The sequence below is a fragment of the Heterodontus francisci genome, chromosome 6, assembly GCF_036365525.1.
Source record: "Heterodontus francisci isolate sHetFra1 chromosome 6, sHetFra1.hap1, whole genome shotgun sequence".
Lineage (NCBI taxonomy): Eukaryota > Metazoa > Chordata > Chondrichthyes > Heterodontiformes > Heterodontidae > Heterodontus > Heterodontus francisci.
The window spans coordinates 2,698,620-2,725,332 of NC_090376.1; the positions used below are offsets into that span (position 1 = coordinate 2,698,620).

At 52.9% G+C, this 26,713-nt stretch overlaps 2 protein-coding genes across 6 annotated transcripts in view; one reads left to right on the forward strand and one right to left on the reverse strand.

Annotated features, from left to right (window-relative positions):
* The window catches only part of selenoj (selenoprotein J), a 28,695-nt gene extending 12,267 nt beyond the window's left edge, over window positions 1-16,428 (reverse strand). Inside the window, exons 1-4 of one of the 4 annotated variants that reach the window (XM_068032981.1) lie at window positions 16,311-16,428; window positions 11,688-11,772; window positions 8,849-9,028; window positions 4,235-4,422 (exon numbers count right to left, since the gene is read on the reverse strand). In XM_068032981.1, the coding sequence (XP_067889082.1) occupies window positions 4,235-4,422; window positions 8,849-9,028; window positions 11,688-11,757 (438 nt within the window). In that variant the 5' untranslated portion in view covers window positions 11,758-11,772; window positions 16,311-16,428. Of the gene's footprint in view, window positions 1-4,234; window positions 4,423-8,848; window positions 9,029-11,687; window positions 11,773-12,013; window positions 12,064-13,611; window positions 13,780-16,149; window positions 16,208-16,310 lie in introns of those variants that run through there. The other 3 variants (XM_068032983.1, XM_068032980.1, XM_068032982.1) reach the window with 3 other exon arrangements.
* Window positions 16,076-26,713, forward strand: part of ankrd50l (ankyrin repeat domain 50-like) — a 65,138-nt gene continuing 54,500 nt past the window's right edge. Inside the window, exon 1 of one of the 2 annotated variants that reach the window (XM_068032978.1) lies at window positions 16,076-16,230. The gene's annotated coding sequence lies outside the window, so the exon portion shown is untranslated. Of the gene's footprint in view, window positions 16,231-21,578; window positions 21,681-26,713 lie in introns of those variants that run through there. The other variant, XM_068032979.1, reaches the window with a different exon arrangement.

Below are 26,713 nucleotides of genomic sequence, written 5' to 3' on the forward strand. Positions count from 1 at the left end.
TGCAAATAGAACTGAATACTGCAATCATCAGCAAACATCCTCACTTCTGACCTTATGACTGAAGGAAGGTCATCGATGAAGCAGCTGAAAATGGTTGGGCCTAGGACACCACCCTGAGGAACTCCTACAGTGATGTCCTGGGACTGAAATGCTTGGCTCCAACAACCACAACCATGTTCTTGAGAAGACAAGTGTGGACCAAAAGCAAATTTACAGAAAATACAAAGGTCCGCATTAACCAGGCTTGTGTTCTCAGCACACTCCTTTATAGTAACGAAGCATGGACAACTTATGCAAGCCAAGAAAAGCCACCTCAGATGGATATTGGGCATATCCTAGATCTAGATGTAGGTAGATGTCAGTGTTGTTGTAGTAGTAGGCATCTGTCCGTCTAGGGAGACGATGGACTGTGCCCGGGGTGTATGTCACTTCTGAGTTGAACATCACCTGTTGTAGCGGTAGAGGCCAACTTGTGAGTAGCAATCCCTTCCACAGCTGGCACAGATGAATATCCTTGGCCTGAGGTCGACTGATGTTTTTCCTTCCACCAGGCTCTCTTTTCCACCATCTGGTCGTTTCTTTTGTCTTCTGCTTTTTCCACCCGCTTCCTGACTGCCATCCTCCAGGATCTCTGGTCAGCAGCAAGGACCTCCCATGCATTGACTCCAATCCTGGTCTACTTGAGGTCTCGCTTGCAGACATCCTTGTATCACAGATGTGGGCGACCTGTTGATTTCGTACCAATAGCAAGCTCGCCTTCGAACATGTCTTCGGGGATGCGGCCATCATCCATTCAGCACACATGATGCAGCCAATGGCGTCACCGCTGACTCGAGGGCAAACATGCTGGGGATCCCTACACGCTGGTGTACTTCTGTATTTGGCACTCCGTCCTGCCAGGAGATGCTCAATATCCATCTGAGGCAGTGGAGGTGGAAGCTGTTCAGCTGCTTTTCTTGCCTTGTATAAGTTGTTGATGCTTCTCCACTATAAAGGAGGGTGCTGAGAACACAAGCCTGGTACACGTGGAGCTTTGTATTTTCGGTCAGTTTGCTGTTGTCCACACTCGTCTTCTCAACTTTGACAATGACAGCTGCAGCATTGACAATCCTGGTGCTGATTTCAGCATCAAGGGACAGATTGCCGGTGATTGTTGATCCAGGGTATGTGAAGCTGTCGATGATCTTCAAAGTGAGGTTGATGGAAGGTGGAGTCTCTGCATCCTGGCCCATAACTTTGATCTTCCTGACACTGATTGTCAGTCCAAACTCCTTGCAGGCCAGGGAGAACCAATCTACAAGCTGCTGTAAGTGAACTTCATTATGGGATGTCAGCACAGCATCATCAGCAACAGCAACTCATGGACTAGGACTTTACATACTTTGGTCTTGGTGTGCAGTCTTGCCAAGTTGAACAGCTTGGCGACAGCTCTGTCATGTAGGTGGATGCCCCCATACGAGTTGCCGAAAGCGTGCAATAGCAGCATGGAGCAGAATATGCCAAAGAGAGTTGGTGCCAGGACACAGCCCTGCTTTACCCCGCTGCTGATCTTGAAAGTGTTGTCAGTGTTGCAGTTGTACTGGAACAGCTTGGTTGGGCCACGGTTAGTTCTGGAGAAACAAGTCTTCAGCCCATAGCCTTTAACTGTATTCAATGCACTGTCATTTCTTGACATCACATATGCAGTGAATCAAATTGGCGGAGGACTAGCTATTCGATGGTGGGAACCTCAATGGAGGACGCGATGGATCATCCACTCACAGCTTCAGGCTGAAGATTCTTGCAGATGTTTCAGCCTTGTCTCTTGCACTGATGTATTGGGCTCCACCATCATTGTTTGTGGTGTCTCCATATTCGGTTAATTGTTTACTAATCCACTACCATTCATAAGTGGAGGTGGTAGGACTGCAGAGCTTTGATCTGATCCGTTGGTTGTGGGATCGCTTAGCTCTGTCTATCGCATGCTGCTTCCACTGTTTAGTATGCATGCAGTCCCATGTTGTAGTGTCAGCAGGTTGACACCTCATTTTTACGAATGCCTGGTGCTGCTCCTGGCATGCTCTCCTGCACTCCTCATTGAACCAGGGGTGATCCCTACTTTGATGGCAATGAGAGAGTGGGGGATATGCCAGACCATGAGGTTACAGATTGTGGTTGAATACAATTCTGCTGCTGCTGAGGGCCCACTGCATCTCATGGATGCCCAACTTTGAGTTGTCAGATCCATTCTAAATCATTTAGCATGGTGGTAGTGTCACACAACACAATGGAAGGTGTCCACAGTGTGAAGACGGGACTTGGTCTCCACAAGGATTGTGGTCATTGAACTCCCCCTCGTAGAGTACATTCTGTGCCCTTGCCACCCTCAGTGCTTCTTCCAAGTGGTTTTCAACATTGAGGAACATTGATTCATCAGTTGAGGGAGGGCAGTAAGTGGTAATCAGCAGGAGGTTACCTTACCTATTTTTGACTCGACGCGATGTGATTTCATGGGGTCTGCAGTCAATGCTGACGACTCCCGGGGCAACTATATACCACCGTGCCACCACCTTTGGTGGGTCTGTCCTGCTAGTGGGATAGAACATACGCAGGGATGGTGATGGAAGAGTTTGGGACATTGGCTGTATGGTGTAATTCGGTGAGTATGAATGACTATGTCAAGCTGTTGCTTGATTGGTCTGTGGGACAGCTCTCCCACTTTTGGCACAAGTCCCCACTATGTCACCGCCTCCCCTGGTGCAGTGGCAATGTCGCTGGACTAGTAATCTAGAGGGCCAGGCTAATGCTCTGGGGACATGGGTTCGAATCCCACCATGGCAGCTGGTGGAATTTAAATTACATTAGAATCATAGTAAGTTTAAGGCACAGAAAGAGGCCACTTGGACCATCGCGTCTGTACCGGCTGAAAAATGTTACACCTATTCTAATCCCACCTTCCAGCATTTGGTCCGTAGTCCTGCAGATTACGGCACTTGAGATGCATATCCAGATTTCTTTTGAATGAGTTGAGGGTTTCTGCCTCAACTACCCTTTCAGGCAGTGAGTTCCAGACCATCACCACCCTCTGGGTGAAAATGTTTTTCCTCATTTCCCCTCTAATTTTTCTAACAATCACTTTAAATCTATGCCCCCCAGTCACTGACCTCCCTGCTAAGTGAATAAACCCTTCACCTCCACTTTATCCAGGCCCTTCAAAATTTTATATATTTCAATCAGGTCTCCCCTCAGCCTTCTCTGTTCCAAGGTGAACAACCCCAGCCTATCCAATCTTTCCTCATAGCTGCATTTTTCCAGTCCTGGCAACATCCTCGTAAATCTCCTCAGTACCCTCTCTAGTGCAATTACATCCTTTCTGTAATGAGGTGACCAGAACTGCACACAGTACTCAAGTTGTGGCTTAACCAATGATTTATACAGTTCCAGCATAACCTCACTGCACTTATATTCTATACCTCGGCTAATAAAGGAAAGGATTCCATATGCCTTCTTAACCACCTTATCGACCTGTCTTGCTACCTTCAGGGATCTGTGGACATTCACTCCAAGGTCTCTCACTTCCTCTCCAGCTCTCAGTATTTTCCCATTAATCGTGTATTCCTTTGCCTTGTTTGACCTCCTCAAATGCATCACCTCACACTTCTCCAAGTTGAATTCCATTTGCCACTTTTCTGCCCATCTGACCAGACCATCAATATCTTCCTGCAGCCTACAGCTATCCTCCTCCCTATCTACCACACGGTAATTAATAAAAATCTGCAATTGAAAAATAGTCACTGTCATGGTGCCATGAAACTATCAATGATTGTCACATAACCCATGTGGTTCATTACTGTCCTTTAGAGAAGAAAATCTGCTGTCCTTACCTGGTCTGGCCTACATGTGACTCCAGACTCACAGCAATGTGGTTAACTATTAACTGCCCTCTGAAATGGCCTAGCAAGACACTCAGTTGAAGGGCAATTAGGGGGGCAACAAATTCTGCCTGAGATGCCCATATCCCATGAAAACATAACACCATAAGAGGTCAAAAGCAGCCTATGTTAGCGCTACCTCTAACAGTCAACCATTATTCCCATGTGAGCATTGGAAGGTTATACAACTCCATTATATACAGGGACACGGCTCACTGGGAAAACCCAATAACTGGGGAATACTGCTTTATGGTGACATTTTAACAACTCATTCCAATGTGTTTCACTGAATTATCGGGGCCTTTACTTCATGTGCGGTTTACCTGGGGGTCCGGGGAGAGTCCCGTTTTCTCCTTTGTTGCTTCATATGCAGTCAGGAAAGCTTTAATGGAAGCATGTCTGTATCCTCCTGTCGGCACCTGGTCCTGTCCTGGTTTTGCCTTGAGGTCGTAGTCAGTGTTCGGTCCAAAGGTTTTGTACAATTGTTGTCTGTACAATTGCACATCGAATCCTGCACAAGGAGAAGCCACAGTGCTACTTAATTATGTTCCAAATTTCTCCCCTCCTCTGCTGTTTCTCACTGGGGTCTAATTACCTCCTCATCACCCCAATGTAGTTTGCCCCTGTCTTACCCGAGGTATAGGAATAGGAGGAGGCTATTCGGCCCCACAGGCCTGTTCTACCATGAGATCATGTCTGATCTGCAAATCCATACAGTCATAGAGAGATACAGCACTGAAACGGGCCCTTTGGCCCACCGAGACCATGCCGACCATCAACCACCCATTTATACTAATCCTACATTAATTCCATTTTTCCCTCTCACATCCCCACTTCCCACCATTCTCCTACCACCGACCAACACTAGGGGCAATTTACAATGGCCAATTTACCTATCAAACTGCAAGTCTTTGGCTGTGGGAGGAACCCGGAGCACCCGGCGACTGGTGTTTCTCAGTCCCCTCTCCCTCAGGGTGATATCTGTACACTGACTGGTGTTTCTCAGTCCCCTCTCTCTCAGGGTAATATCTGTACACTGATTGGTGTTTCTCAGTCCCCTCTCTCTCAGGGTGATATCTGTACACTGATTGGTGTTTCTCAGTTCCCTCTCTCTCAGGGTGATATCTGTACACTGACTGGTGTTTCTCAGTCCCCTCTCTCTCAGGGTGATATCTGTACACTGACTGGTGTCTCTCAGTCCCCTCTCTCTCAGGGTGATATCTGTACACTGACTGCTGTCTCTCAGTCCCCTCTCTCTCAGGGTGATATCTGTACACTGATTGGTGTTTCTCAGTCCCCTCTCTCTCAGGGTGATATCTGTACACTGACTGCTGTCTCTCAGTCCCCTCTCTCTCAGGGTGATATCTGTACACTGATTGGTGTTTCTCAGTCCCCTCTCTCTCAGGGTGATATCTGTACACTGACTGGTGTTTCTCAGTCCCCTCTCTCTCAGGGTGATATCTGTACACTGATTGGTGTTTCTCAGTCCCCTCTCTCTCAGGGTGATATCTGTACACTGACTGGTGTCTCTCAGTCCCCTCTCTCTCAGGGTGATATCTGTACACTGATTGGTGTTTCTCAGTCCCCTCTCTCTCAGGGTGATATCTGTACACTGACTGCTGTCTCTCAGTTCCCTCTCTCTCAGGGTGATATCTGTACACTGACTGGTGTTTCTCAGTCCCCTCTCTCTCAGGGTGATATCTGTACACTGATTGGTGTTTCTCAGTCCCCTCTCTCTCAGGGTGATATCTGTACACTGATTGGTGTTTCTCAGTCCCCTCTCTCTCAGGGTGATATCTGTACACTGACTGCTGTCTCTCAGTCCCCTCTCTCTCAGGGTGATATCTGTACACTGATTGGTGTTTCTCAGTCCCCTCTCTCTCAGGGTGATATCTGTACACTGACTGCTGTCTCTCAGTTCCCTCTCTCTCAGGGTGATATCTGTACACTGACTGGTGTTTCTCAGTCCCCTCTCTCTCAGGGTGATATCTGTACACTGATTGGTGTTTCTCAGTCCCCTCTCTCTCAGGGTGATATCTGTACACTGACTGCTGTCTCTCAGTCCCCTCTCTCTCAGGGTGATATCTGTACACTGACTGGTGTTTCTCAGTCCTCTCTATCTCAGGGTGATATCTGTACACTGATTGGTGTTTCTCAGTCCTCTCTCTCTCAGGGTGATATCTGTACACTGACTGGTGTCTCTCAGTCCCCTCTCTCTCAGGGTGATATCTGTACACTGACTGGTGTCTCTCAGTCCCCTCTCTCTCAGGGTGATATCTGTACACTGACTGGTGTCTCTCAGTCCCCTCTCTCTCAGGGTGATATCTGTACACTGACTGGTGTCTCTCAGTCCCCTCTCTCTCAGGGTGAAAACCCGCACGGTCACAGGGAGAACTTGCAAACTCCGCACAGGCAGTACCCAGAACTGAACCCGGGTCACTGGAGCTGTGAGGCTGCGGTGCTAACCACTGCACCACTGTGCCACCCCATGTACTTATCTTAACTCTATATACCTCAAAACCCTTGGCTAGCAAAAATCTACTGATCACATATTAAAAATGGTTAATTAAGCTCCAGCATCTGCTGCTTTTTGTGGAAGAGAGTTGCACATTTCCAACACCCTGTGTGAAGAAGTCTTTCCTAACTTCTCTACTGAATGGGCTGGCTCTGCTTTTAAGGTTATGTCTCCTTGTCCTGGACTTCCCACCCACCCCCCCACCAATCCCCACCCCCACCCCCAAATCCCCACCCCCCGCAATCCCCACACCCACACCCCCTACCCTTCACCAGCAGAGAAACCTACTATTTACCCTATCAATGTATTTTGAAATCCCAAAACCCTCAATCAAATCAGCCTGTAATCTTCAAAATTCCAGGGAATACAAGCCTTGTTTATGTAATCCTTAGTCATAATCTAACTCTTGGAGCCCTGGTAACATTCTGGTACTCCTTCCAAAGCCAATATACCCTTCCTAAGGTGTGGGGCCCAGAACTGTTCACAGTAACTCCAAGTGTGGTCTAACCAGAGCTTTGTAAATCTGAAGCATGACTTCAACCCCCTTGTGTGTGGATGGGGGTGAGGGATATGGGGAGATGGTGTGTGGATGGGGGTGAGGGATATGGGGAGAAGGTGGGTGGATGGGGGCAAGGGATATGGGGAGAAGGTGTGTGGATGGGGGTGAGGGATATGGGGAGATGGTGTGTGGATGGGGGTGAGGGATATGGGGAGATGGTGTGTGGATGGGGGTGAGGGATATGGGGAGAGGGTGGGTGGATGGGGGCAAGGGATATGGGGAGAAGGTGTGTGGATGGGGGTGAGTGATATGGGGAGATGGTGTGTGGATGGGGGTGAGGGACATGGGGAGAAGGTGTATGGATGGGGGCGAGGGATATGGGGAGAAGGTGTGTGGATGGGGGTGAGGGATATGGGGAGATGGTGTGTGGATGGGGGTGAGGGATATGGGGAGAAGGTGTGTGGATGGGGGTGAGGAATTTGGGGAGAAGGTGTGTGGATGGGGGTGAGGAATTTGGGGAGAAGGTGTGTGGATGGGGGTGAGGAATTTGAGAAGAAGGTGTGTGGATGGGGGTGAGGGATTTGGGGAGAAGGTGTGTGGATGGGGGTGAGGAATTTGGGGAGAAGGTGTGTGGATGGGGGTGAGGAATTTGGGGAGAAGGTGTGTGGATGGGGGTGAAGAATTTGGGGAGAAGGTGTGTGGATGGGGGTGAAGAATTTGGGGAGAAGGTGTGTGGATGGGGGGGAAGGGATTTGGGGAGAAGGTGTGTAGATGGGGGTGAGGGATATGGGGAGATGGTGTGTGGATGGGGGTGAGGGATATGGGGAGAAGGTGTGCGGATGGGGGTGAGGGATATGGGGAGAAGGTGTGCGGATGGGGGTGAGGGATATGGGGAGAAGGTGGGCGGATGGGGGTGAGGGATATGGGGAGAAGGTGTGTGGATGGGGGTGAGGGATATGGGGAGAAGGTGTGTGGATGGGGGTGAGGGATATGGGGAGAAGGTGGGTGGATGGGGGTGAGGGATATGGGGAGGTGTGTGGATGGGGGTGAGGAATTTGGGGAGAAGGTGTGTGGATGGGGGTGAGGAATATGGGGAGGTGTGTGGATGGGGGTGAGGAATTTGGGGAGAAGGTGTGTGGATGGGGGTGAGGGATATGGGGAGATGGTGTGTGGATGGGGGTGAGGGATATGGGGAGAAGGTGTGTGGATGGGGGTGAGGGATATGGGGAGAAGGTGTGTGGATGGGGGTGAGGGATATGGGGAGATGGTGTGTGGATGGGGGTGAGGGATATGGGGAGAAGGTGGGCGGATGGGGGTGAGGGATATGGGGAGAAGGTGGGCGGATGGGGGTGAGGGATATGGGGAGAAGGTGTGTGGATGGGGGTGAGGGATATGGGGAGAAGGTGTGTGGATGGGGGTGCGGGATATGGGGAGAAGGTGTGTGGATGGGGGTGCGGGATATGGGGAGAAGGTGTGTGGATGGGGGTGAGGGATATGGGGAGAAGGTGTGTGGATGGGGGTGAGGGATATGGGGAGAAGGTGTGTGGATGGGGGTGAGGGATATGGGGAGAAGGTGTGTGGATGGGGGTGAGGGATATGGGGAGAAGGTGTGTGGATGGGGGTGAGGGATATGGGGAGAAGGTGTGTGGATGGGGGTGAGGGATATGGGGAGAAGGTGTGTGGATGGGGGTGCGGGATATGGGGAGAAGGTGGGCGGATGGGGGTGCGGGATATGGGGAGAAGGTGGGCGGATGGGGGTGCGGGATATGGGGAGAAGGTGGGTTTATCTATGAAGAAGAGATGAGTTTATTATGCGCGATGAATAATTCCCACTCTGAGACTCTCCTCATCCCACACAGGATGCTGCTTATCCAGACACATATCCATCATTCCAGATGTCAACCTTTGGAATGTTCCATTCACCTTTCCCTTCCACCAGAGCCTTGAGCAAGGCAAGAGTCTGATCTCCATAACCGCTCTGAGCTCCCGTGGGCCGGCGATAAAACAGACCCTGACTGGGATCCACAAACTCAGGAGTGCCCTCACGTCCCTTCAGAATCTGGTCCAAACGGCTCACATCATAAATCCAGTGCAGTGGCTGGCCTGGAGAGAGAACAGGACTGAATGTGACACAGGCCTCATCCAATGGCAGAAAATTCATTTTCTCATTCTTCAGAAATACAGGCCAACAAGGAAAGAGAGAAGACAGGCTGAGGTGGTGGGGGGGGGGGGGGGAGAGGGAGAGAGAGACAGGGAGGTGCGGGGGGGGGGTGTGAGGAGAGATAGGGAGGGGGGGTGAGAAGAGACATGGAGGGGGGTGGGAAGGAGAGACGGGGGGGAGGAAAGATAGGGAGGGGGGGCAGGAGAGACAGGGAGGGGGGGGAGGAGAGACAGGGAGGGGGGGGGGAGGAGAGACAGGGAGGGGGGGGAGAAGAGACAGGGAGGGGGGGGAGGAGAGACAGGGAGGGGGGGGGAGGAGAGACAGGGAGGGGGGGGGAGGAGAGACAGGGAGGGGGGGGAGGAGAGACAGGGAGGGGGGGGGAGGAGAGACAGGGAGGTGTGAAAGGAGAGACAGGGAGGGGTGAAAGGAGAGACAGGGAGGGGTGAAAGGAGAGACAGGAAGGGGGGGAGGAAGAGAGACGGGGGGGAGGAAGAGAGACAGGGATGGGGGGGAGGAAGAGAGACAGGGAAAGGGGGAGGAGACAGGGAAGGGGGGGAGGAGACAGGGAAGGGGGGGAGGAGACAGGGAAGGGGGGGGAGGAGAGACGGGGAGGGGGGGAGGAGAGACGGGGAGGGGGGGAGGAGAGACGGGGAGGGGGGGAGGAGACACGGGGAGGGGGGGAGGAGAGACGGGGAGGGGGGGAGGAGAGACGGGGAGGGGGGGAGGAGAGACGGGGAGGGGGGGAGGAGACACGGGGAGGGGGGGAGGACACAGGGAAGGGGGGGGGGGAGGAGAGACGGGGAGGGGGGGAGGAGAGACGGGGAGGGGGGGGAGGAGAGACAGGGAGTGGGGGAGGAGAGACAGGGAGGGGGGGAGGAGAGACAGGGAGTGGGGGAGGAGAGACAGGGTGTGGGGGAGGAGACAGGGAAGGGGGGGGAGGAGAGACGGGAAGAGGGGGAGGAGAGACGGGAAGGTGGGGAGGAGAGACGGGGAGGGGGGGAGGAGAGACGGGGAGGGGGGGAGGAGAGACGGGGAGGGGGGGAGGAGAGACGGGGAGGGGGGGAGGAGAGACGGGGAGGGGGGGAGGAGAGACGGGGAGGTGGGGAGGAGAGACGGGGAGGTGGGGAGGAGAGACGGGGGGGAGGAGAGACGGGGGGGGAGGAGAGACGGGGGGGGGAGGAGAGACAGGGAGTGGGGGAGGAGAGAGGGATGGGGGGGTGAGACAGGGACGGGGGGGTGAGACAGGGACGGGGGGGTGGGAAGACAGGGACGGGGGGGGGGGGAGGAGACGGGGGGAGGGAGAGACGGGGAGGTGGGGAGAGACGGGGAGGTGGGGAGAGACGGGGAGGTGGGGAGAGACGGGGAGGTGGGGAGAGACGGGGGGGTGGGGAGAGACGGGGGGGTGGGGAGAGACGGGGGGGTGGGGAGAGACGGGGGGGTGGGGAGAGACGGGGGGGGTGGGGAGAGACAAGGACGGGGGGGGGGAAGAGACAAGGACGGGGGGGGGGAAGAGACAAGGACGGGGGGGGGGGGAAGAGACAGGGATGGAGGGGGAAGAGACAAGGACAGGGGGGGGCGGAAGAGACAAGGACGGGGGGGGGAAGAGACAAGACGGGGGGGGGAAGAGACAAGACGGGGGGGGGGGGGAAGAGACAAGGATGGGGGAGGGGGGGAGACAGGGACGGGGGGGGGGAAGAGACAAGGACGGGGGAGGGGGAGAGACAGGGACTGGGGGGTAGAGACAAGGACGGGGGGGGAAGAGACAAGGACGGGGGGGGGAAGAGACAAGGACGGGGGGGGGGGAAGAGACAAGGACGGGGTGGGGGGAAGAGACAAGGACGGGGTGGGGGGGGGAAGAGACAAGGACGGGGTGGGGGGGGGAGAGACAGGGATGGAGGGGGAAGAGACAAGGACGGGGGGGGGGCGGAAGAGACAAGGACGGGGGGGGAAGAGACAAGATCGGGGGGGGGGAAGAGACAAGGACGGGGGAAGGGGGGAGACAGGGACGGGGGGTGGGGGAAGAGACAAGGACGGGGGGGGGAAGAGACAAGGACGGGGTGGGGGAAGAGACAAGGACGGGGGGGGGAAGAGACAAGGACGGGGTGGGGGAAGAGACAAGGACGGGGTGGGGGAAGAGACAAGGACGGGGTGGGGGAAGAGACAAGGACGGGGTGGGGGAAGAGACAAGGACGGGGGGGGGGAAAGAGACAAGGACGGGGGGGGGGAAGAGACAAGGACAGGGATGGGGGGGGTAGAGACGGGAACAGGGGGAGAGAGACAGGGACGGTGGTGGGGGGGGGGGGGGAGACAGGGACAGGGGGGAGTGAGACAGGGACGGGGGGGGGGATAGAGACAGGGAGGGGGGGATAGAGACAGGGAGGGGGGATAGAGACAGGGAGGGGGGATAGAGACAGGGATGGGGGAGAGAGATGGAGAGACAGAGGGAGAGATAGAGGGAGGGAAGGAGAGAGGCAGAGGGAGAGATAGAGGGAGGGAGAGAGAGACAGAGTCAGGGAGAAAGATGGAGAGTGAGGGAGAGGGAGGGTGACAGACGGAGAGAGAGAGACCTCGGTTCAACATTGGCGTGTCATCCAACCTCACCTGCGGCATCAGCTACCAGTGATCCGATCACTGCGCCAACTGCTCGCTCCTCCACTGTCACCTCCGCCATCTTTCCGATCAGACACTGCAGACAAAGGGAAACAGATTACGGAAAATCCGACACACTGTGTCCCTGACCCTGCTCTCCTTTCTGTTTGTAACTTCCTGCTTCCACCCAAACAACTTAGAGCATCCTAAGCTTGTGCCTGTCCCTATTTAACCCCTCAACACCATTGTTACCCCCTCCCTAGTTCCCCTCCCCCACCTTGCTCCCACACAAACCCAGCCCCCCCATTTCTCCCCTCACTTCCCTGCCTCACTCCCACCTCTGTGGCGTCAGTCACGGGCAGTTTGCAGTTTAGTGATGCACTGCCATCAAGTGGCCTCCCTCACCAGAGCAGGCTGGAACCATGGAGCAAAGCCCAGGAAGCTGTGTCCTGTCGCCTGACATTCCTCCTTCCTTCTCCTTCTGCTTCCTCCTAGGTTCCTTTCCAACCTCCCAATTCCACGTACTCTGCAGTTTCACACTCTCCCCCTCACTCGCACAAGGTGCATTTCCTGCTCACACCGAGTTCCTCTCCTCATTCCCAAATTGACCATCATTTTCCAATCCTCTGGCTACAGGCATGGCTCCGTAACCCACGGGGCCACGGACCAAGAGCTGGTAAATGGGATTAGCCTGAACTGCTCTTCTTCGAATAGCACAGCCATAATGGGCCAAATGGAGTCCTCCTATGATTCTCTGCCATTCGCCCATCCCAGTCTCACACACCGAGATACCAGTTGTGTCTGAGTGGGTATCACTCCCATCTTTGTCAGAAGATTGTGGGCTCAAGTTTCACTTCAGAGACTTGAGTACATAATGCAGGCTGACACTCCCAGTGCAGTACTGAGGAATGCTGCATTGTTGCAGGTGCCTTATTTTATTAAATCGAGGCCCCGTCTGCCCTTGCAGGTAGGACATTAGAGATCCCATGGCCGCTGTTTGAAGGAGAGTAGAGGCATCCTCTCTGATGTTCTGGCAATTATTTATTCCTCAACCAACATCACTAAAAACAGATTATCTGGCCATTTAACTTATTGTTGTTTATGGGATCTTGCTGTGCAAAAATTGGTTGCCACGTTTCCTCTATTTGAAAAGTGACTATAATTGAAAAGAATTTCATTGGATGTAAAGTGCTTTGGGCCATTCTTACTTTCTGAAATGTGCAGTAGAAATGCAAATCGTTCATGTTGGTTAAGGCTATCAAGCGAATGGAACTAAGGTGGGTAAATGGAGTTGAGATTCAGATCAGTCATAATCTGACTGAATGGCAGAACAGGCTCAAAGTGCTGAATGCTCTCCTGCTGTTCCTATAAGTTGCCCGTTCAGACTAAACATAGGGACATGCAGTCTCAACATTCTGTTTCAATCTGAAATGAACTTCCAACTTCTTCACTCGAAAGACCATTCTTCCATCTCTGAAATACAGCTGCTGAATCTCTGATCTATATTGTCCCTCACCTAAAACCTGTCCTCGCCAATCTCCCCTCCTCTCCTGTCCCGAAATGCAGGCTTGTGCCAGTCTCCTTTCCCGCACGTCCGTCTGCAAGCTGCTCGGGTTTCTAATTGCCCTGTCAATTCAATCTCTTCAATCCTTAAACAACTACACTGAAAGAGATAAAAGAAGCGGGCACAGATGGAGGCCATTCAGCCCATTGTGCCTATGCTAGCACTTTGAAAGAGCTATCCAATTAGTCCCACTCCCCCTGCTCTTTCCATGTGGCTCTGTAAGTTTTTCCTTCAAGTATTTATCCAATTCCCTTTTGAAAGTTACTATTGAATCTGCTTCCACTGCCCTTTCAGGCAGTGCGTTCCAGATCACAACAACTCACTGCTTAAAAAATTCTCCTCATCTCCCCCTCTGGTTCTTTTGCCAATCACCTTAAATCTGTGTCCTGTGGCGATACCAAACGCATCTGCCCCTCCCATCAGCATTCCAAAGGGATCGTTCCCTCCGTAACACCCTGGTCCACATCTCCATTACTCCCCACACCTCATCCCCTTCGCACGGCACCTACCCCTGCAGTCGCAGGATGTGTAATACCTGCCCTTTTACCTCCTCTCTCCTCACTATCCAAGGTCCCAAACATTCCTTTCAGGTGAAGCAGCGATTTATTTGTACTTTTTTCAATTTAGTATACTGTATTTGCTGCTCACAATGCGGTCTCCTCTACACTGGGGAGACCAAACGCAGATTGGGTGACTGCTTTGCAGAATACCTCTGCTCAGTCCGAAAGCAGGACCCCGAGCTTCCGGTTGCTTGCCATTTCAACACAACCCCCTGCTCTCATTCCCACATCTCTGTCCTTGCCCTGTTCCAGTGGACATCAACACAAGCTGGAGGAGCAGCACCTGATCTTTCGATTCGGCACTCTACAGCCTTGTGGACTGACCATCGAGTTCAATAACTTCAGAGCATGACTGGCCTTTTAAAAATATTTTATTGTTTAACCATGTGCCTGCTTTTCATGTAGTCAGAGCTGCTCATTATTCTGCTATTAACACCCTGTCTGGACTAATGCTTTGTCTTTCACCACAAGCATTAACACACTCTTTGCCTTTGTCCCAGGACAGCTTCGTTATTTAATCTCCCTCTGCCCGATCAAACGCCTTCCTCTTTGTTCTCTCCCTCACTCCCCTCCCCTTGCTTAAAACCTAACTCTTTTCCAACTTTTGCCAGCTCTGATGAAGGGTCACTGACCTGAACCGTTAACTCTGCTTCTCTCTCTACCGATGCTGCCAGACCGGCTGAGTATTCCCAGCACTTTCTGTTTCTATCCCCACAGCATCAGCCTGGGCTTCTGGATTTCTAGTGCAGTGACGCCACCACCTCCCCATAGACAAAGGTGACAGCACAGGTAGATAAGATGGTTAGGGAGGCATACGGGAAACTCGCCTTTATTAGCCGAGGCACAGAATATAAGAGCAGGGAGGTTATGATGGATCTGTATAATATGGAAGGAGAGGGGGCAGAGGGGATTCAGGATGTTGCCTGGGCTGGAGTATTTCAGCTATGAAGAGAGACTGGATAGTCTAGGACAAAAACAAGAAATGCTGGATTCACTCAGCAGGTCTGGCAGCATCTGTGGAAAGAGAAGCAGAGTTAACGTTTCGGGTCAGTGACCCTTCTTCGGAACTGACAAATATTAGAAAAGTCACAGATTATAAACAAGTGAGGCGGGGGTTGGGCAAGAGATAACAAAGGAGAAGGTGCAGATTGGACCAGGCCACATAGCTGACCAAAAGGTCACGGAGCAAAGACAAACAATATGTTAATAGTGTGTTGAAAGACAAAGCATTAGTACCGATTAGGTGTGAATATACTGAATATTGAACATCAGCAAGTGCAAACCTGAAGAAAAACAACCTGAAAAAAAACCTGAAAAAAACAGTGGGTAAGCAAACTGAACAAACTAAGATGAAATGAAATAAATGCAAAAAAAATTGTAAAAAATGTAAAAAGGAATGCAAAAAAAAAGGAAGAAAACATAACTAAAAATAAAAGTAAAATGGGGGGCCCGTCATGTTCTGAAATTATTGAACTCAATGTTCAGACCGGCAGGCTGTAGTGTGCCTAATCGGTAGATGAGATGCTGTTCCTCGAGCTTGCGTTGATGTTCACTGGAACACTGCAGCAATCCCAGGACAGAGATGTGAGCATGAGAGCAGGGGGGAGTGTTGAAATGGCAAGCAACCGGAAGCTCAGGGTCCTGCTTGCGGACTGAGCGGAGATGTTCCGCAAAGCGGTCACCCAGTCTGCGCTTGGTCTCCCCAATGTAGAGGAGACCACACTGTGAGCAGCGAATACAGTATACTACATTGAAAGAAGTACAAGTAAATCGCTGCTTCACCTGAAAGGAGTGTTTGGGGCCTGGGATAGTGAGGAGAGAGGAGGTAAATGGGCAGGTATTACACCTCCTGGATAGTCTAGGGTTGTTTTCCTTAGAGCAGAGAAGGCTGAGGAGGCACCTGATTGAGGTATACAAAATTATGAAGGGCGTTGATAGGAAGGAACTTTTTCCCTTAGCGGAGGGGTCAGTAACCAGGGGGCATAGATTTCGGGGAAGGGGCAGGAGGTTTCGAGGGGATTTGAGGAGATGTTTTCACTCGAGGTGCTGGATCTGGAACACTGCCTGAGGCAGGAACCGACATGACATCCTGGGGCTGCCACCGACACGAGGGGCCGAGTGGCCTCCCCCTTCCCCAGGTTCCCGGGCTGTAAACCCCCGCCCCCGGGCTCGGAGCTCCCTCAGCGCCGCCACTCTCCGCAGCCGAGCCCGAGGCTCCGGGGCCTGTCCCTGTCCCGCCCCCGCCTCCCGGCTCCGCCCCGGGGGCCCTGCGGCCTCCGCCCTCTTCCTGCGCCCGCCCCCCGGCCGCCGGGAGCTGGAGCCCGAGCCGTCCGCATCCCCGGAGCTCCACCGTGGCCTACTGCAGGCCCGAGCCTCGGCCTCTCCCAGCCAACCCGGCCCGGGGACAGGCCGGCCGGACACACCCGCTGAGGTAAGAGAGGCGGCGGCTGGAGGAGGGGAAGAGGAGACCGAGTCCTGGAAACAAACTCAATATGAAATAGTCGCACTTACATTTCTATAGCGCCTTCAACTTCCCCAGGACGACTCAAAGCGCTTCACAGACAAAGACATCGGGTTGTACTGCAGTCACTGTTGTAGTGAATTTCCGCACAGCAAGATCCCACAACCAGCAGTGTAATCATCATCACATCATCTGCTTTTAATCATATTGACAGCAGGAGAACAACCCCAACCCACTCTTCCAGTACTGACCCTGGGATCTATTACATCCACCTGAGAGGGCAGGACGGGGCCTCGGTTTAATGTCTCATCCTGAAAGACGGCATCGCCGACTGTGCAGCGCTCCCTCGGGACTGACCCTCCGACGGTGCAGCACTCCCTCAGTCCTGACCCTCCGACGCTGCAGCGCTCCCTCGGTACTGACCCTCCGACGGTGCAGTGCTCCCTCAGTCCTGACCCCCTGACACTGCAGAGCTCCCTCAGTCCTGACCCTCCGATACTGCAGCGCTCCCTCGGTCCTGACCCTCCGACGCTGCAGCGCTCCCTCGGCCCTGACCCTCCGACGCTGCAGCGCTCCCTCGGTACTGACCCTCCGACGCTGCAGCGCTCCCTCGGTCCTGAACCTCCGACGCTGCAGCGCTCCCTCGGTCCTGACCCTCCGACAGCACAGCACTCCCTCAGTACTGACCCTCCGACGGTGCAGCGCTCCCTCGGTCCTGACCCTCCGACAGCACAGCGCTCCCTCAGTACTGACCCCCAACACTGCAGCGCTCCCTCGGTCCTGACCCTCCGACACTGCAGCGCTCCCTCGGTCCTGACCCTCCGACACTGCAGCGCTCCCTCGGTCCTGACCCACCGACACTGCAGCGCTCCCTCGGTCCTGACCCACCGACACTGCAGCGCTCCCTCGGTCCTGACCCTCCGACGGTGCAGCGCTCCCTCGGTCCTGACCCTCCGATACTGCAGCACTCCCTCGGTCCTGACCCTCCGACACTGCAGCGCTCCCTCGGTCCTGACCCTCCGACGGTGCAGCGTTCCCTCGGTACTGACCCTCCGATGCTGCAGCGCTCCCTCGGTCCTGAACCTCCGACGCTGCAGCGCTCCCTCGGTCCTGAACCTCCGACGCTGCAGCGCTCCCTCGGTCCTGAACCTCCGACGCTGCAGCGCTCCCTCGGTCCTGAACCTCCGACGCTGCAGTGCTCCCTCGGTCCTGAACCTCCGACGCTGCAGCGCTCCCTCAGTACTGACCCTCCGACGGTGCAGCGCTCCCTCGGTCCTGACCCTCCGACAGCACAGCACTCCCTCAGTACTGACCCTCCGACGGTGCAGCGCTCCCTCGGTCCTGACCCTCCGACAGCACAGCGCTCCCTCAGTAGTGACCCCCAACACTGCAGCGCTCCCTCGGTCCTGACCCTCCGACACTGCAGCGCTCCCTCGGTCCTGACCCTCCGACACTGCAGCGCTCCCTCGGTCCTGACCCACCGACACTGCAGCGCTCCCTCGGTCCTGACCCACCGACACTGCAGCGCTCCCTCGGTCCTGACCCTCCGACGGTGCAGCGCTCCCTCGGTCCTGACCCTCCGATACTGCAGCACTCCCTCGGTCCTGACCCTCCGACACTGCAGCGCTCCCTCGGTCCTGACCCTCCGACGGTGCAGCGTTCCCTCGGTACTGACCCTCCGATGCTGCAGCGCTCCCTCGGTCCTGAACCTCCGACGCTGCAGCGCTCCCTCGGTCCTGAACCTCCGACGCTGCAGTGCTCCCTCGGTCCTGAACCTCCGACGCTGCAGCGCTCCCTCGGTCCTGAACCTCCGACGCTGCAGTGCTCCCTCGGTCCTGAACCTCCGACGCTGCAGCGCTCCCTCAGTACTGACCCTCCGACGGTGCAGCGCTCCCTCGGTGCTGACCCTCCGACAGCACAGCACTCCCTCGGTACTAACCCCCCGACACTGCAGCGCTCCCTCGGCCCAGACCCTCCGACACTGCAGCGCTCCCTCAGTACTGACCCTCCGACGGTGCGGCGCTCCCTCGGTACTGACCCTCCGACGGTGTAGCGCTCCCTTGGTCCTGACCCCCTGACACTGCAGAGCTCCCTCAGTACTGACCCTCCGACAGTGCAGCACTCCCTCAGTACTGACCCTCCGACACTGCAGCGCTCCCTCGGTCCTGACCCTCCGACGGTGCAGCGTTCCCTCGGTCCTGACCCTCCGATGCTGCAGCGCTCCCTCGGTCCTGAACCTCCGACGCTGCAGCGCTCCCTCGGTCCTGAACCTCCGACGCTGCAGCGCTCCCTCGGTCCTGAACCTCCGACGCTGCAGCGCTCTCTCGGTCCTGACCCTCCGACGCTGCAGCGCTCCCTCGGTACTGACCCTCCGACGCTGCAGCGCTCCCTCGGTCCTGAACCTCCGACGGTGCAGCGCTCCCTAGGTCCTGACTCTCCGACAGCACAGCACTCCCTCAGTACTGACCCTCCGACGGTGCAGCGCTTCCTAGGTCCTGACTCTCCGACAGCACAGCACTCCCTCAGTACTGACCCCCCGACACTGCAGCGCTCCCTCGGCCCAGACCCTCCGACACTGCAGCGCTCCCTCAGTACTGACCCTCCGACGGTGCGGCGCTCCCTCGGTACTGACCCTCCGACGGTGCAGCGCTCCCTTGGTCCTGACCCCCTGACACTGCAGAGCTCCCTCAGTACTGACCCTCTGACAGTGCAGCACTCCCTCAGTACTGACCCTCCGACACTGCAGCGCTCCCTCGGTCCTGACCCTCTGACGGTGCAGCGCTCCCTCAGTACTGACCCTCCGACAGTGCAGCGCTCCCTCAGTACTGACCCTCCAACAGTGCAGCGCTCCCTCGGTACTGACCTTCCAACGCTGCAGCGCTTCCTCGGTACTGACCCTCCGACGGTGCAGTGCTCCCTCAGTCCTGACCCCCTGACACTGCAGAGCTCCCTCAGTACTGACCCTCCGATACTGCAGCGTTCCCTCGGTTCTGACCTTCCGACACTGCAGAGCTCCCTCAGTACTGACCCCCCGACACTGCAGGCTCCCTCGGTCCTGACCCTCTGACGGTGCAGCGCTCCCTCAGTACTGACCCTCCGACAGTGCAGCACTCCCTCAGTACTGACCCTTGCTTACTTATTACTGCACTGTGTACATCAGCCTGGATAAGAGGCACAAGTCTCTGGAGTGGGCATGGAACCCACAACCTCTGATATAGAGGTGAATCTGTGATCTTATGCTGTACGGTAATTACATTTTTAATCATTTTGGGATCTGTCTTGCTGGCAAAAACAGTCCCTAGTTGCCCTGAGAAAGTGTTTTGAATAACAACAGATCTACTTGATCCAGTAGCTTGCCTACTCATTCTCTGGGGTGAGTGGGCCAACCATGCCGTCTGGGCCTGGAGTCACACCTGCTCCGGACCAGGTAAGTGTGGCAGGTTCGACTTAGATGATGGGTCAGAAAGCTACATCTTCGAATTTACCAATGATAGAGGGCTTTGTGAGCAGTGTAGGTGGTGCAAAAAATTATAAAGATATTAGTAGATGAAATGAATGACTAAAACTGTGGCCAATGGATTTAAAGTGTGAAAATATGAGATCATCCAGTTTGGACCTGAAAAGGATAGAACAGGGAAGGTCCGAAGAAGCTTGGGGACCAGGCACACAGATCATTCAAATGTCATGAACAGGTCCAGAAAATAATGAGAAAGGCTAATAGAATTCTGGCCTTTTTATCTGGAGGACTAGAATACAAGGGGGTAGAAGTCATGCTTCAGCTTTACAAAGCTCTGGTTAGACCACACCTGGAGTTACTGTGAGCAGTTCTGGGCCTCACACCTCAGGAAGGATATATTGGCCTTGGATAGAGTGCAGTGTAGATTTACCAGAATGATCCCTGGACTCCAAGGGTTAAATTACGAGGAGAGATTACACAAACTGGTATTGTGTTCCCTGGAGATTAAAAAGTTAAGGGGATTTATGATTAAAGTTTCCAAGACTTTAAGAGGAACAGATAGAGTAAATAGAGAGAAGCTATTTCCATTGGCTGAGGAGTCTTGGACTAGCAGACAGAGTCTAAAAAATTAGAGGCAGACCTTTCAGGAGTGAAATGAAGAAAAACTTCTGCACACACAGGCTGGTAGAAGTTTGGAACTCACCGCAAAAGGCAATTGATCCTGGATCTGAGATTGATAGATTTTGTTAACCAAAGGTATTAAGGAATATGGGGCAAAGGTGGGAATATGGAGTTAGGTCACAGATCAGCCATCGAATGGTGGGACAGGCTTGAGGGGCTGAATGGTCGGCTCCTGTTCCTGTGTTCCCTGACAGACATTAGTGTACAACAATATGGCATCATTGGCGGCCAGTTTACTTACTTTGGTGCACAGATTTCTTGACTGTAACTGGACTTATTGAATTCATTTTCACAATGTGCTCTTCTGGGAATTAGTCCAGTGTCATCTTCTTCTTCTTTGGCCTCCTTATCTCGCGAGACAATGGGTAAGCGCCTGGAGGTGGTCAGTGGTGTGTGGAGCAGCGCCTGGAGTGGCTATAAAGCCCAATTCTAGAGTGACAGGCTCTTCCACAGGTGCTGCAGAGAAATTTGTTTGTCGGGGCTGTTGCACAGTCTAGTGTCATCACTATTACTGTAATGACCAATAATATTTTGATTCTGAGCTCCTCACTCAGAGCCCTGTTAGGAACATTAGAACAGGAGGAGGCCATTGTCCCCTTGAGCCTGTTCGCGTTCAGTGAGATCATGATTATTATTTGGCCTAACTCTATATACCCGCCTTTACCCCATATCCCTGTTATTGTAGGGAGACCGTGGACATGCAGTGACCATTCATGTTTTGCACGTTCGACTCCAATACACTGATACAGTGTCCCACCCTTTTCTCCACCTCCACAAGCTGAGAGTGTGAGGGTTAACCCTGCGGGAGTCAGAGGGTTAATTCTCTATCCATGCAAAAGTGACAGAGTTAAATCTGCAAGAGTGAGGAGATTAAATTCTTCCAGTGAGAGGGTTAAACTGTGGGAGGGAGAGGCACAATCCTGTGAGAATGTGGTGGTATGGGGCCAGTGGGAGTTTGAACTGCTGTCTCTGTGGAACTGATAGGGTTAACCCTCTGTCCCTCCCAGATTAAGCAGACTTCAGATGGCAGGAATGTTTTGGGATGAATGAGAGAGAGAGAGATTGTTGTTGCCTGTGCCGTCATTTCCTGCAGGCTCGCCAAACCCACCGGCACCAGAGGAATTTTTTTTTAAAAGGAAAATTGGTTTAATAGGGAAGTCAGTGAGCGAGTGTGAACTGTGACAGTGATCTGCGGGAACTGCTCTTCCTGTTATTAGCTGTAACTGTTTGCATGGAGGTAGCTCCTGCTCGGAGCCTGGAGAGTGCATGGATTTAACACAGGGTAAGGCTGCGTTTGATGTGAACTGTTGTCTTTATTTATCGGCCAGGCCTCTCACCCAGCACTACGTGTGCAGGTAAATCAGCAGGTAGCTGGTTGCTGCCTGTAAAGTTTGATATGATTCATTGTTTTAATCTCTGGAGGCGAATTTTTCAATCCAACTCTCTGCAAACTGAAAGTAGCCCCAGCGCTGGCTGCTCACTTATAAATGGAGACAAACTCGCACACCCGAGTGATTCCTCATTCCACAGCGCACAGTTCATGCTGTGGGACCACCCAGCCCTCTGTGTGAGGGGCAGTTAGGGCAGGGGGTTGGTTACACTGGGCATTGATCTTTGTTGGCATGGGGTTTGTAACCTGGGATACTACGAGGAGAGTTTGTCACAAGGTATTCATGCACAAAGCATTCAGCTGATTCCTCACTCAGAGCTAGTTGAAAGTGCAGGAATTAGAAGTCAGGACTCAGAAACAGGAATTGCTGGAAAGTCTCAGCAGGTCAGGCAACACCATGGTGATACTTCGAGTGTGAATCCTCTCTCGGAACTCAGAGAGACCTGGAGTTGGACTGAGAGAGGTGTCAGGGCCTGTATTTTGGTGTACTGAATACAGCATTGTGTCCCTCTGTTATTGTAGTATCAAAAGTCCATCTACCAGCTTAAACAATCACTCAGTTCCATTATGTGTGTTTAGAATCTACAATATCTTCATCCTTTCCAAACTCCGCGCTCAGTAAGCCCTAATATTCTTCTTGAACAATCCACAGGACAGGTACAGCATGGGGTTAGATACAGAGTAAAGCTCCCTCTACACTGTCCCATCAAACACTCCCAGGACAGGTACAGCATGGGGTTAGATACAGAGTAAAGCTCCCTCTACACTGTCCCCATCAAACACTCCCAGGACAGGTACAGCACGGGGTTAGATACAGAGTAAAGCTCCCTCTTCACTGTCCCATCAAACACTCCCAGGACAGGTACAGCATGGGGTTAGATACAGAGTAAAGCTCCCTCTACACTGTCCCCATCAAACACTCCCAGGAATATGATTTTCCTCCCTGCTCCAAGAAGAACAGCCCCAGCTTCTGCAGTCTCTCAGAATTGGTGCCCAGAATCTCTGTTTTATAAAGGTTTAATATAACCTCCTGGCTTTTATATTCTAATCATCTATTAATAAAGCCAAGGATCCCATATGTTTTTTTCACAGCCTTCTCAACTTGTCCTGCCCCTTCAAAGATTTGTGTACATACACCCCCAGTTCTCTCAGTTCCTGCACCTCCTTAAAATTGGAACAATTAGTTTATATTGCCTCTCCTCATTCTTTGAAAATGTATAATTTCACACTTCACTGCATTAAATTTCATCTGCCATGTGTCTGCCCACTTCACCAGTCTATGTCCTCCTGAAGTGTCCTATCCTCCTAACTGTTTACTGTATTTCCGAGCAGGAGAGTCAGTGAGTGTGGGACCCGTACCCCAGTGAGAGTCAGATCTTTCAGAAGAAAGGGGTAAAATCAAGCTTAAAAAGAAAAGTATCTTTAAAGAAAGAAAGACTTGCATTTCTATTGATGAGGGAAGAGCGGTGGATGTTACCTATTTGGACTTCAGTAAAGCCATTGACAAGGTCCCTCATGGCAGACTGGTACAAAAGGTGAAGTCACACGGGATCAGAGGGTAGCAGTGGAAGGGTGCTTTTCTGAATGGAGGGATGTGACTAGTGGTGTTCCGCAGGGATCAGTGCTGGGACCTTTGCTGTTTGTAGTATATATCAATGATTTGGAGGAAAATGTAGCAGGTCTGATTAGTAAGTTTGCAGACGACACAAAGGTTGGTGGAGTTGCGGATAGTGATGAGGATTGTCAGAGGATACAGCAGGATATAGATCGGTTGGAGACTTGGGCAGAGAAATGGCAGATGGAGTTTAATCCGGACAAATGTGAGGTAATGCATTTTGGAAGATCTATTGCAGGTGGGAAGTATACAGTAAATGGCAGAACCCTTAGGAGTATTGACAGGCAGAGAGATCTGGGCGTACAGGTCCACAGGTCACTGAAAGTGGCAACGCAGGTGGATAAGGTAGTCAAGAAGGCATACGGCATGCTTGCCTTCATCGGTCGGGGCATAGAGTATAAAAATTGGCAAGTTATGCTGCAGCTGTACAGAACTTTAGTTAGGCCACACTTAGAATATTGCGTGCAATTCTGGTCGTCACACTACCAGAAGGATGTGGAGGCTTTGGAGTGGGTACAGAAGAGGTTTACCAGGATGTTGCCTGGTCTGGAGGGTATTAGCTATGAGGAGAGGTTGGATAAACTCTGTTTGTTTTCACTGGAACGACGGAGGTGGAGGGGCGACCTGATAGAGATTTACAAAGTTATGAGCAGCATGGACAGAGTGGATAGTCAGAAGCTTTTTCCCAGGGTGGAAGAGTTAGTTATTAGGGGACATAGGTTTAAGGTGCGAGGGGCAAAGTTTAGAGGGGATGTGTGAGGCAAGTTCTTTACACTGAGGGTGGTGAGTGCCTGGAACTTGCTGCCGGGGGAGGTGGTGGAAGCAGGTACGATAGCGACGTTTAAGAGGCATCTTGACAAATACATGAATAGGATGGGAATAGAGGGATTCAGTCCCCGGAAGTGCAGAAGGTTTTAGTTTAGGCAGGCATCAAGATCGGCGGAGGCTTGGAGGGCCGAATGGCCTGTTCTTTGAGAGATTGAGTAGAATTGGCCTGTACTTTCTGGAGATCTTATTGAAACAGATAAGATTCTGAAGGGGCTTGAGAGGGTAGACACTGAGAGGTTGTTTCCGCTGCTTGGGGAATCTAGATGCAGGGGCACAGTCTCAGGGTAAGTGAGTGATCATTGAGGACTGAGATGAGGAGAAACTTCTTCACTCAGAGGGTTTTGGATACTCCATCATTGAGTATATTCAAGACTGAGATCGATTGGATTTTTGGACTCAGGGAATTGAGGGAAAGTGCAGTTGATACAAAAGCAAAGTACTGCAGATGCTGGAAATCTGAAATAGAAACAGAAAACGCTGGAAACACTCAGCAGGTCAGGCAGCATCTGTGGAGAGAGAAACAGGGTTAACATGGGGAATTTTATACTCTTTCCCACAGCAGGTTTGGAGGTGAGGAGAGAATAAATTCAGGTGGGATGTTGGGTAGTGGGGGAGGCCACATTCCTGCCTCCACCAGAATTAAATCTGGGGCAGGAAGGCCTGTGAATGGCCTTCTCAGTCCGCTGCTAATTGAGGCCCTGCGTGGGCAGTTAATGACCAATTAAGGGCCTCACCCACCGCAGCCGCAATTAGTCGTGCGGCAGACGGCCCTGTCATGGGAAGCACAGAACGGAAAACTATGTGGGCTGCGGGGGGGGGGGAGGGGAGGGGAGAGCGGGGGGGCGGGCGGGGGCCCTGTTTTAAAGGCCTGAACGAGTGATCCGGCATCAGGAAGGGGGGGCTCGCTGAGAGCCATTCCCTGCTTGTGCTACTGACTCTCACCCCCCCCCTGCCCGCGACTGCCACCCTGCGAGACTCTTCCCTCCCTGACCTACCTGTGGCCTGGGTCCGGTGCCTGTCCTTTGCCTCAGGTAGTTACTTCTCCAGCAGCAGCTGCCAACTCTGCTGTGATTTAAAAAAAATTTATTCATTCATGGGATGTGGGTGTCACTGGCCAGGCCAGCATTTATTGCCCATCCCTAATTGCCCTTGAGAAGGTGGTGGTGTTGCTACTCTGTGAAAGAGCTGCCCTCCTCTGACTGGGCAGGACTTCCGTTGCCGGTGTCCTTGATCCCACGGAAGGCCCACCACTATCCACTTAAGTGCCTAATTGGTGCCAGATTCGGCGGGCCTCCCACAGAAAGGGTGACGTGGGTATCTCATCATCGCTTTTTCCAGATGTCGAGACCCCTGTCGCTCAGATAAAATCCCGACAAACATCTCGGGTCAGTGACCTTTCATCATCTGTTTTTAGAATAAAAGTTAATGTAGAGGATCAGCTCTGATCATATTGAATGTTGGAGTAGGCTAGAGGGGCCGAGTGGTCTACTCCTGATCCTATTTTTATACTGTTCTGCATTGCCCTCCTGGTAAGGGTTCTGGGCTCTGTCTCTTCAGCTGTGTCGAACATGAACACTTTCTCATTTGAAGGACTTGTGCCTATGGAAATATTTTACAGTATTGTAGGACAGGGTAATAGGAGAGAGTGTGAACATGAGGCAGGAGAGATCTAGAGGGCACTGGGGAAGCAGGGGAATTTTTTTTCATTCTCTCATTCACTGGCCAGGCCAGCATTTATTGCCCAGTCCTAATTACCCTTGAGAAGGTGGTGGTGAGCTGCCTTCTTGAAACACTGCAGTCCATTTGGGGTAGGTAGACCCACAGTGCTGTTAGGAAGGGAGTTCCAGGATTTTGACCCAGCGACAGTGAAGGAACGGTGATATAGTTCCAAGTCACATTGGTGTGTGGTTTGGTGGGGAACTTGTGCTAGGTATAACTCCAACGAGTGGAGAGTTTTCCCCTGATTCCCAATGACTTCAGTTTTATTAGGGCTACTTGATGCCACACTCGGAGAAATGCTTGATGTCAAGGGCAGTCACTCTCACCTCACCTCTTGAGTTCAGCTCTTTTGTCCATGTTTGAACCAAGGCTGTAATGAGGTCAGGAGCTGAGTGGCCCTGGCGGAACCCAAACTGAGCATCGATATATAAGGCTACAGTTATCGAACTGCAATTTAAGCGAATGAGTGTCATCTGTTCATTGAGAGGCGACTTGTGTTATTGTAGGTAATTTTCATAGAGTCTATCCTCCAATGCAGTGACTCAGTCTGAGTAATCCTGGGAGTGGCAATAATAAACAGTAACCCTTTACGGCTGGAGTATTTCCATAGTCTTGTATTAGCCGCAGTACAATCAGGAGTAGGAGCAGGATCACTGACTGATTCCCACACTCTCCCCCTTCCCTTCTGCAGCACTGTCAGAGGGTCAGTACTGAGGGAGCGCTGCACTGTCGGAGGGTCAGTACTGAGGGAGTGCTGCACTGT